At 33.7% G+C, this 11,820-nt stretch overlaps 2 protein-coding genes across 3 annotated transcripts in view; one reads left to right on the plus strand and one right to left on the minus strand.

Annotated features, from left to right (window-relative positions):
- The window catches only part of LOC119575083 (fas apoptotic inhibitory molecule 1-like), a 5,097-nt gene extending 542 nt beyond the window's left edge, over nucleotides 1-4,555 (plus strand). The window contains exons 2-6 of one of the 2 annotated variants that reach the window (XM_037922473.1): nucleotides 570-673; nucleotides 1,385-1,504; nucleotides 2,468-2,590; nucleotides 2,682-2,831; nucleotides 3,715-4,555. In XM_037922473.1, the coding sequence (XP_037778401.1) occupies nucleotides 656-673; nucleotides 1,385-1,504; nucleotides 2,468-2,590; nucleotides 2,682-2,831; nucleotides 3,715-3,864 (561 nt within the window). In that variant the 5' untranslated portion in view covers nucleotides 570-655 and the 3' untranslated portion in view covers nucleotides 3,865-4,555. The remainder of the gene's footprint in view (nucleotides 1-569; nucleotides 674-1,384; nucleotides 1,505-2,467; nucleotides 2,591-2,681; nucleotides 2,832-3,714) is intronic. The other variant, XM_037922474.1, reaches the window with a different exon arrangement.
- Nucleotides 4,556-8,153: 3,598 nt separating this feature from the next.
- Nucleotides 8,154-11,820, minus strand: part of LOC119575084 (methionine synthase reductase-like) — an 8,922-nt gene continuing 5,255 nt past the window's right edge. Inside the window, exons 2-3 of the mRNA XM_037922476.1 lie at nucleotides 11,059-11,242; nucleotides 8,154-10,749 (exon numbers count right to left, since the gene is read on the minus strand). Of these exons, the coding sequence (XP_037778404.1) occupies nucleotides 8,895-10,749; nucleotides 11,059-11,242 (2,039 nt within the window). The 3' untranslated portion in view covers nucleotides 8,154-8,894. The remainder of the gene's footprint in view (nucleotides 10,750-11,058; nucleotides 11,243-11,820) is intronic.

Below are 11,820 nucleotides of genomic sequence, written 5' to 3' on the forward strand. Positions count from 1 at the left end.
ATGTATAACTTCTGAATAAGTTATTTAGTAATGTTATTGTGAAATTATTATAAACCATCAACAAGTCATTATACAAAGTATGTACTTATTTCAGCACAGTAAAGTCATTTTAATGTTAAGTTAATTTTGACACTGTAACTTATATCTATGTACATTTTCATGACTTATTAAAACAATGACAGTTTAAAAAGTGGGCTTGTTGGTTTCTCATGGTATTTCCATGTCTGACGAACAATTGTTAAATTACATCTTACATAAAAAGTTTATAGATTTAAAAATCAATGTTATATGAAAATAGGGTATAGATATAAAAATCAGTTATATGAAAATAGGCCTATACCAAAGATAGTATGCAGACAATTATAGCTACTTACAGCGTGTTTGAATAGCTATGTTCCCATGATCCCAATTCCCTACAGGGGAGCTGAGGGCCTATTATACAATGTGTTCTGAGGAGGTATGATTTATACTGTGTTGCTTCAGTGGTACATTATTATACTGTGGTGATGTGTGTTTTCTAATAGCACTATAATATCAAGATGAATGTGAAATTTCAAAATATTTTTCAGCTTAATTTTGAGTCCTCTCACAGTCTGCACACAAATGCCAGACATGTATTGCATCACTAATAAAAATTCTCTACAAAGAAAGTGCAATGGAGACTGTTTTCCAGGTATGCTATTCTGTAAACATGCGCAATGTTTTCCATTTCTCTCAAGCAATGCTGTGGCTGAGTGGTCCTAACTGCATGGAGTGAGACTGCTGATTTAACTAAGCACTTTCCTCTCTCCTGGTTCATAATTACTAATACCAAAAACAACCCTACCAGAAGTATTTACAGATATTATTTACTTGAATCTCACTAACCTCTGGGTACCTTGACACATGCACTGTACGCACAAAAGGCGAACAATGGATATAGAGTATTATAGCCTCTTCCATTTTTACCAGCTTTAAGTCTGTTTTTTTTTTTTTTTCCTCGGTTATTTTAATACACAAGATGTGGTTACTAAAATCTTAGATAATCTAAACAGGGTGATAAAATATAGTTGAATATTTCATTACTAGTTTTCATTTATGATGGATTACTCTGGAAAATTTTTGATTTTACTACTAATACTACATCTGAAAGGTCTGCATAAACTCGTCCACAGTAATTTTCTTATGAATTTATAGCATCACCAGGTAAGTATACAAGATTCAGAGAATTCATGTCAATATATAGATCTATATTTGCAAGGAGGGGAACTAGAAATAATTTGACACCATTTATAATCCTTTTAAGTGAATAGTAGTAGGACCTACCTGCTTTCCATGAATACAAAATAAAGTATGAAAATTAGTTCCTCTTAAACATGCCATTTACTGACATTTCATTTTTCAGGTGGGAATGGGAGGGGATTTGGTAGCCCTTTGGGAAGTTCGCCTCAGCGATGGGGTACATAAAGTGGGATTCGAACATGGCACCACAACAGGCCGGAGAGTATTGTGGGTAGATGGAGAGGTAAGTGGAGAGTGTGTACAGTTAGGACAAAATTGTGATATTTACAACAAAATGTTTGTGACTTGAGAAAGAAAATGTGAGTGAAAGAAATGAAGAAAAAAGAAAATATACATGCATTCTTATCATATAACTTGTAGGGAAAGAAAGAAGAAAGGAATTACATAAGCATTTTCTTATGAGAGAGAGAGAGAGAGAGAGAGAGAGAGAGAGAGAGAGAGAGAGAGAGAGAGAGAGAGAGAGAGATGGAGGACGAGAGAGAGAGAGAGAGAGAGAGATGGAGGACGAGAGAGAGAGAGAGAGATGGAGGACGAGAGAGAGAGAGAGAGATGGAGGACGAGAGAGAGAGAGATGGAGGACGAGAGAGAGAGAGAGAGAGAGAGAGAGAGAGAGAGAGAGAAGGGAGAGAGAGAGAGAAGAAAAGAGAGAGAGAATAGAGGAGAGAGCAAGAGAGATAGAGAAAAGAGAAGAGAGGAAGAGAGAGAGAGAGAGAGAGAAGAGAGAAAGAGAGAGAGAAAGAGAGGGGAGAGGAGAGAGAGAGAGAGAGGAGAGAGAAATAGAGAGAGATAGAGAGAGAGAGAGAGAGAGAGGAGAGAGAGAGAGAGGGAGAGAGAGAGAGAGAGAGAGAGGAGGAGAGAGAGAGAGAGAGAGAGAGAGAGAGAGAGAGAGAGAGAGAGAGAGAGAGAGAGAGAGAGAGAGAGAGAGAGAGAGTGAGTGAGTGAGTGAGTGAGTGAGTGAGTGAGTGAGTGAGTGAGTGAGTGAGTGAGTGAGTGAGTGAGATGAGAGAGAGAGAGAGAGAGAGAGAGAGAGAGAGAGAGAGAGAGAGAGAGTGAGTGAGTGAGTGAGTGAGAGAGTGAGTGAGTGAGTGAGAGAGAGAGAGAGAGAGAGAGAGAGAGAGAGAGATCCACATATTCAGTTTTATGAAGAGCAAGAAAAAATGTCACTGATTTATATATTATTTTTCAGGAGAAGGTTCATCATGACTGGATGTTCAAGTTAGTTGGCTCAGAAGTATTTCAAATTGGTGACACTAAATGTGTTATCAAAATTGAACCTGTTGGAGGTTTCTCTTATGAGTACTCCCTTGAGGTAAGATAATTAACTATTGTGGCTAGAGAAATTCCTTTAATGTTGTAGCATAAATGGCAGATCTGAAATTCATCTTAATAATCCCTTTCAGGTAAATGGCAAAAGTTATAAGAAGTTTACAGAAAACCAGAGTAAAATACTGAAGACATGGCTGTTACCACTGGAAGGTTCATACATGCGAGTGGTCTTGGAGAAAGATACTTTGGATGTTTGGGTTAATGGGAAGAAATTAGATACTGCAGTAAGTACAGTTATTTGCAAAATTTTATATTCTGACCTTGTTTATTTCCTATTCAGTCCATGTTTTTGAAAAGATGTCACAAAAAAGACTGATGTTGTATAAAGTGTTATTGCAATGAGAACTAATCCACTTCCTTATATGCATACAGTGAATTAGCAAGAGTACAGTCTACAGATTACAATATCCACAATACTTTTCAGTATACAAGTGATCATATTCTCATGAGTTAGGATACTATTTTTGTATGATATGTTTTGTTAAGGTGAGCAATAGATGCCATTACATGGAACAATTATCTTCAAAGTGTCAGTATAAAGTAAGTTCATTACTTAAGCAAAGAAAAGTGGAAACTTTATCTCAGTAATTATAATAGATGCCCACAAACCCCATTCTTTATTTTCCATTACTTAAATTCCACACCTATAATGATTCTAGTTCTCATGGTACTTTCACATCCCTCTAGATTGTTAGAAATGTAAACTCACTGTATAGTCAAATTTAAATATAATTAAAATTAATAAATGAGTTAATCTGAATATAATAATAGTGCACTACTTTAATAACTAGACATTTAAATAATATTAATGCAGTTAATTCTAAATATATTAACTAATAAGAAAAGCAGCTCAGGAGTTAAATAACATGCTTTCAATTATTATTAGGAGTGGAACACTCTAAACTATAACATAATTTGTCCAATAGGTATCACATTTTAAGTAAATTTCTTGATCATGTGACTGTAGAGTTATATTAATTACCACTGTTCAAAGAACATCCATTTTAGATAAAACAATTACTTTTTAGGACAATATAAATATATCAACTATATGCAAGTAGTAACAACATTATTTTTACTAAAAAAGTTACTTATTCTTTCCTTAAGGGTGAGTTTGTAGATGATGGCACTGAAACACACTTTGATCTTGGAGGCCATCCAGCATACATAAAGGCTGTGAGCAGTGGCAACCGAAGGGAAGGCATCATTCACACACTTATCGTTGACAATACTGAAATACCAGAGTCGGTGGAGTAAAAGGCATTTTACAGAGGATCAAATCGAAGGTTGGCAGCAGAAAATTGTTGGCTTCATGTGAGAATAGCTAATCAATATGTCAAGGTGATTTAGCCCAACCAGAATGTTTATGGATCTTGCCAAATATAGTAGACCCTTGAAGTAGGCTATCAAAGATTTTTATGGATTAATTGATTAGATATTCACCAGCACATAACAGTGTACCTTTTTGGTTAATTCTGGTAGAGGCTGGTATTGGCACAAAAAGTGGCAAATAGTGTAGGCAACAATGCTTTAAGAAAATTGGTTTATTTCTCATTTACTGTTAACCTTGCTGGCTGTGAAAAAGTACTGGTTATTTGAAAATGATCTGACTAGCTCTTTAAAAGTAAGTATTCCACAAGATATTGTTGTAGTTTGTTATAATATCTAGCAATAGAAATCTCAAGCAAAATCTTGGCTTATTTTATAATTGTAGTATAAATAGAAAGGAAAAAATGTAGCAGTGCCTAGGGCTTCTTCTGCAAGATAATGTAATATTTATAAAAAACAAAACCAAAAAAAAACTTCTGTCAAAATTTATGTGGTGTCATATTAGTATATGGAGTATTTTTATTTAGTTATGTTTATAGATCTAATTAGAACATTTTGCTGTAATCACTAAAGTAAACTTACAAACATGCAAAGATTAATAAAAGCATACCTTTGTCAACTGCGTAATGCTTTTAGATATGCTTATAGTATATCAAGGCCATATTTACAACATCTCTAAGATTTAGATACACACACACACACACACACACACACACACACACACACACACACACACACACACACACACACACACACACACACACACACACACACACACACACACACACACACACACACACACACACACACACATATATAGAATATATACTTTATATATATATATTTATATAAATATAAATATATTATATATATATATTATATATATATATTATATATATATATATATATATATATATATATATATATATATATATTTTTTTTTTTTTTTTTTTTTTTTTTTTTTTTTTTTTTCCTACTTTCACTGAAGGTATTTTTGTATTGTAATTTAATTTGACCTCTACTAAAAAAAGTTACTTACATTTTGTACAATTTTCTTCCTGCATATAATGTATATCTTTGCATGTCATTCTGCAGTGTATGCAAAGTCTTTTCAGATATACTTGTGTTAAATCAAAGTTGTTTAAATTTTATGTTTTTGTAACATTTAACCCACTCATGCTGGATGACATCTGATCAAGTCATGGTAAACTGGCCTAGGTGGAGGGCTGTAACTTGTACACACTAAACAGTTGTTTGCTTTTTTTATCCCAATTGATTTCAATGAGATACAGCCCCTCAAAAGTCCTGAAATATAGTGCACACATAAGCAAAAATGTAAAAGCATGGTAAATGTCATTTTTGACTTGACCAGCAGACTGCACATGAATCCCGGCGCATGGCTGAGTATGGTTAAGGGAAATCCCATCATGAGTGGCTTAAAATATTACTTTGTACATATACAGATATCAACATTTAAAAACATTTGGAAAGTAAGCTCAGTCATCAGATGAACCTGTCATCATTCACATTATCCATTTAAAGAAAACAGACATACTCTCCATCACTGGTGTGATGAATTAGGAGTTTATAAAAAAAAAGGGGAAAAAATTGGCTGTTTAACCTACTGATGCCTGGTGTGGATGTGTACATGCACTACATTGTCTATTGTTAATATTAATTTTGTTTACACATAAATGGTTGCAGACCACTCAGTCACCAAGGAATACATTACCTGGCCTACTTGACCTTGCCCAGTTCCTGTAATCTTCAGAAAGAAGTGTTTTATATTCATTAGTATTATAGATTATTATTGTTAATCACAATTGAATAATGATAATGATACAAAAATGAGGTTAATATTGTTAATAACAGTCATATAAGTAAAATCTTTTTTTCCTTACAACTCAAGGAATGGGTAAGCAGGTGAGATCAGGTAGGCTTAGTGTTTGACTTCTTGGTAACAACATTTTTGAAGCCATTTATGCATTTTAGAAAAGTAATAAAATAATAAAGTGGACACTCCATGTACCTGGGACCAATGGGTTAAATGTTGCTGACAGGATCTAAAGGTCATCATCATCCAGACTGTATTAAACTGATTTATATGACTGGTCTTAGTCCTTTAAATTTTTTTGTTGGAAAAATGCAAGTATAAGCAGTAACATCAATGTCAAATTAAACAACACGGTTTAGCAAAAAATTACTAATACATTATGACAAAAATCAAAATTTTGTGATGCATTTCATTAGTCTGAAAATTAGCTGATAAATTTAATGTCCATTTATTCTGTCATCCAAAAACTATCAAGCTTCAAGTTTTACATGTTTAATGTTTTCAGCAAGCTGAAAAGTTATGCATTCAGAAAAGCTTAATGTTATATAAATGTTATCTTCGGAGTTCACGCTTCCTGTAATTGTTAATGTTTCAGTGGACCAAATAACATAGATAAGACACCCTTATACCATTATTATTGTAAGTCCTGTTAATCTGTTTGCACTTAGTACATGCACTGTCCACTGTAGTTTTTTATGTTATTTACACAATGATGGATTCAAAAGGACTTAGTCACTAGGCCTACCTAACCGCACCTATTTGCCCTATTCCTTGAATTTTAAGGGAAAAGCAAAGAAAAAAAAAGAAAAGATAAGAAAAAAACTAATACCATTATGATTATTATTTTTCTGGTTGTTATTTTTATCAATATAATGATAATAACTAAAAAATATATACTATTATTATTATTATAAAAATATCAACAATTCTAATAGGAACAGAAAACAATCTGAAAAGTTGAGGAAGAAGTAGTTGGGGTCAGGTAGGCCTTGTAAAACATTGCTTGGTGACTTTCTGTAGCCATCTATGTGTAAGCAAAATTAATAGACAACATTTACAGTGGCCAGGGCATGTGCAACTGCCCTCCCATTGTTAACAAGTTTGTGGCTATACATGGACTACATGACTTTCTCTCCATAATTATAAGTAAGTCCAATTTTACATTAATTCTCATGTGTATTTATTGAATGCATTTAGTCTAATATGATTAATATGAGATTCCTGAATGATGAAAAAGAACACGTTGTACACAGGGCTTCAAATACTGCTCATGTTCCGTCCATTTAGACCTTAAGATGTAATGCATAGCTTTGATAATATATACTACTTTCTCACAATATATATATTTTTTGTTATTCCTATATTAATATATTTGCTTTGAGGTAAGCAGAAAAAAAAACCAGGTTGAAAGATATGTACCACTGGTAATATTTTAAATATTTTTAATGACATATGATTTCTCTCATTGCCATTAGAGAGAGAGAGAGAGAGAGAGAGATAAGGACATATAATGAGAGAGAGAGAGAGAGAGAGAGAGAGAGATAATGTTCTTTCTTTTTTAATTATTTTCGTGCTTGAGTGAAAGGCACTAGCCTCTGTTATAATTTCTATCTTCTCTTATCCTTGCTTGCATTTTTCAACATAGTCATCACTGCTCTGAATATGATTTTGATGAAATAATTTCTTGTAAGATCAGACTAAGGTAATAAAATGCAGATAATTAATATACTTTGAGCACTCTATAGTAATAATAATGTAAAAAAAACAATTATCATGATTAATGGTATGTAATTTAGTTTACAATACAATCCAATATAGAGCAAAACCATAATTTTTTTCATATAAAACAAACAAAATCATTTCAATACAGTTGTAATTTATCTTCAAGAAAAATGTACGTAAAACAAGTTAACATTCAAAAGAAGTTTCATTTATTGCTTATATAGCCATAAGCTTAATGCAACTGACAATCTGTTTATTGTTATAATCATTATTTTAAAAAATCATAGAAACTGCTAATCACCAATTGCATTAAGCAAAAGACAAACAATAAGATTAAGATATTATTCCCTGAATAATTACTTCAAAGTAATTTTCAAAACACACATGACAAAATATATGATCATACTCTCCTATATAAAACTTTAAAAATTGGGGTCCATCACATACCTACATGCACACAGCTAACATATATACATGATCTATGATGCTCCCTGCAATTGTGAGGCAAATGATATGAACAGGATTCAATGAAAACTGCAATTGAATTTAGGTATATTCGCCTTGAATCAAAACATGAGCAGAGTGGAACCATTCAAAATGGAATGAGAGAGAGAGAGAGAGAGAGAGAGAGAGAGAGAGAGAGAGAGAGAGAGGAGAGAGAGAGAGAGAGAGAGAGAGAAGAGAGAGAGAGAGAGAGAGAGAGAGAGAGAGAGAGAGAGAGAGAGAGAGAGAGAGAGAGAAAGAAATAGTGTTATAGGGAAATAAAGAAAAGGACACAGAGTGAGACCAACCAATACTGCTAGGGAGCCAAAAAAGTGCTCTGTTAGCTGATTGGTTGTGAAGGTTGTGGAACATGAGCAAACAGACTGGTCACTGGCTCGGCTCCAGTATTACCTAAAATCCAGTGCCAATGATGTTCTAGCCAAAATTTCTAAGCTGTTGTTTGAAGAAGAAGAAGAAGAAGAAGAAAAAAAAAATTAATGTCACCAATGCTTTCAAGACAAGTAGCATCTTAAAACTGACCCCAATACTTACATCACTTCGGCAAGAACTGCCACATTTATATTCTCACTCATACATAAACACAAACACACATCTACACATCTTTACTATGTATCTATCAATAAATGTAAATATACATATGTCTATAGAGTTCTGTGAGTGTGTATATAAATACATATGTGTATGTGTACATACATATGTACAAATACATACATATATATATATATAGTATATACACTATGTATAAATACTTCTAAATATAAATAACTTTTTAAAAATCCATCTTCCATATATAAATGTGCAAGTCTATTAATACGTAAAAACCTATTAAAACAACTCAGTTCATTAACAAACATCAGTTATACACATTTACTAATCAAAACATGATATATTAACTATACTATGACCAAACATCCTGTAAATATCTCTTTTCAAGTTGCATTTGTGCCATATATCTTCTCGCTTCAATTTCTGTTAGGCACCTGTGTTGCTTAAGTATGGAAACAAAAGTGTCAAACACATCCTTTGACATGTTGCGTGCATCTCCACAAACATAAACAATAGCTGCTTTATCAGTAATCAATGATGTTATTTCCACACCATATTTGATAATATTGTCTTGCACATATCTTGGACTGCTTGGAGGACTATTGTCTCGAGAAAAGGAGACGATCAAATTACTCAAGATTTTACTATCTCTGAACTTTTCCAGCTCCTCACGATACAGATAATCTCTTTCTTTATGACGGCATCCATAAAAGAGCCATGATTCACCAAAGGAGATGTCTGGAGAATCTATCTGGAGTTTATGTCTATGCTGTAGGAAACCTACAAATGGTGCCACTCCTGTGCCTGGACCAATCATTATAATTGGGCTTGAAACATCTGCTGAGAGGCGGAAATTCTGATTGGTCCGAAGGTATATAGGTACACATACTGGACCTTTGTCTTTGATTGACAAAACTTCCAGAGACTGTTCTAGTTTAGACATTTCAACAGATCTGTATAAAGAGGCAAGCCAGCCTGTGCAAATGCCTTTCCTGGAAAAGGTAGTAGCCTTCTCTTTTGGAATATCAACAACATTAAATACAAAAGATATTTTTTTAGAATCAACAAGTGGGGAAGAAGTGATTGAATATGCCCTGGGTAGCAGCTGCGGCAAATGTTCAAGGAGTGTTGTAACTGGTGGCTTACATGTTTGGAAAATGCACAATAAATCTAACAATGTAAGCCCTTGTTCTCTTACACACTTTACATACTCACTTGCACATTCTTTACTTACTAGTTCTTGCAACCGTCTCTTTTCTATGGGATCTGATGTATACTGGACTAATATTCTCAACAAAGGTTTCTTAGGAACTGATCTAATGTCAACACAGGACCGAAAAACGTAATGAAGAGAACTCCTAACAGGTATATATTTTGGTATTGCAGCCCCTTTTTTCTTGGTGTTTGGATCAACTGAGAGTTCATATGTTTTTTCAGCTACATCACTAATACCCAGCAAAGAGAGAAACAGTTCTACTTCTTCCTCCCTATTCTGCACAATGATCCCAAATGAGTCTCCTGGCTCATAATCAAAGCTATTTATGGATTCAGGAACTGTTAGACTAACTTCTAGAGCAGTTTTCACAGAATTATGTTGTGTTAATTTTCTAATAGAACTCACACTTGTCTTAATTAATTCTGATGCAGCACTGGGTAAGGCTGGTGCATGTTCAGAACCTGATTCCTGTTCACTATTTTCCAAGTACTTTATCATCAAATAGTCTGATGGGAGAACAGGTAAGGTTATTTTTGCATCTGCAGGTAAAGTACAAGATCTCACTGGAAGGCACTGCAATTCATCACGTGACAAAAAATCTAAGTTATATTTTTTGGCTATTCTTGTATAAGTATCTTCGCTTACTATGTCCCCCTTTAGAATATTATCACTGCTGTTCTGTGAAGAACTTTTTATTTCTTTATCTTCAGTAATATGTTCAGCCTTTAAAGACTCTTCACTTTTCAATGATAGAACATTTTGGGAAAGAGAAGGATCATCACCAGTAGGGGCCTTATTGACACTGTTCCTGTTAGTATTCACCTGCTCCATAGTGCTGGAGTTATCTACAACTTCTACTTGATTACATGCATTTACCACCTCAGCCATCTTGTCAAAATGTTTTTGTAGTGCAGGAAAAAGTCCCTCAATCCATGGTTCTACCACAATTTCAAGGCCAGTGCCATCATCAGCCCATCCGCATGGATAAAATCTGCAAAAGTTAAGAGAAAACTGTTTAAAGAGAAGAGGGGTACATGTTACACAAGCACAAGTGCAAATGTGATATTAGCATAAATAAATCAAGAAAACATAAAAACAGAACATTTAACTGTCAGCTTCATATATTCTTTACTTGTGGCACTTAGGAACAGCAGCACAAGTGAAAAATTTACACACATTTTATATTTTCCATATCCATAAATGCCTTATAATAATATATAAATAATTATCTCATTCATGTTTCCATAAACTATTCACAAGAAACCAATTTGATTTAAAAATAAAATCTGTTAAACCTTACCTTTTACCACCTAGATCCTGGAGCTTCTGATCAATGGTTTTGCCAAAATTACAAAAATTAGTGTAATTGGTGTCACCTAGTCCTAGTATGCTATAAGACAGGTGACCAAATACATTGCTAGGTTGACCTTTCTTGTGCAACTGACGCCAGAACTTGCGCGCTGTGTCTGGAGGTTCACCGTCACCTGCAACATCATCATCAGTTAAACGAGGATTCGTAACGGAACAAGTGCACACTGGTATGACTAAAACTTAATGGGTGCTAAAGGGTGTTTGATTCTTTTCTATCTTGATTCTTAGTATTCACAATAAAAACAAACATCAATATCAATATAAAAATCTTCTAATGATTGATAGTCCTGACAAAAATATCAGATATGTAAAAAAAATGTTGAGAAAATTATTCTGTTGTCAAACAAACTAGTCATCTGTTGCTTTATGACATTTGACATGGCATGGCAAAGCACTAGGAAAATGGGATTGTAACTTATGATATGCAATAGGATGTTTTATGAAGATATTCTATGGATATAACCTATACTTCTATAATGTTTGTTTTTACTTTAAAAAATGATAGCTGTCAAATGTCAAGTCTTTACAGTTGTTTCCGTAAGATTAGAGGGATGGTCTAGTCTATAGAAAAGTTTCTGAGAAAAGCCTTTGCAAGTAATTCTTTTTCTTGCCAGACATGCAACTCAAAGATCATCTCATTTAATTTTTTTTTTTTCTCTCTCTCTCTCTCTCTCTCTTCTTTTTTTTTTTT

Source organism: Penaeus monodon, chromosome 7 (assembly GCF_015228065.2).
Source record: "Penaeus monodon isolate SGIC_2016 chromosome 7, NSTDA_Pmon_1, whole genome shotgun sequence".
In the NCBI taxonomy this organism is placed as follows: Eukaryota; Metazoa; Arthropoda; class Malacostraca; order Decapoda; family Penaeidae; genus Penaeus; species Penaeus monodon.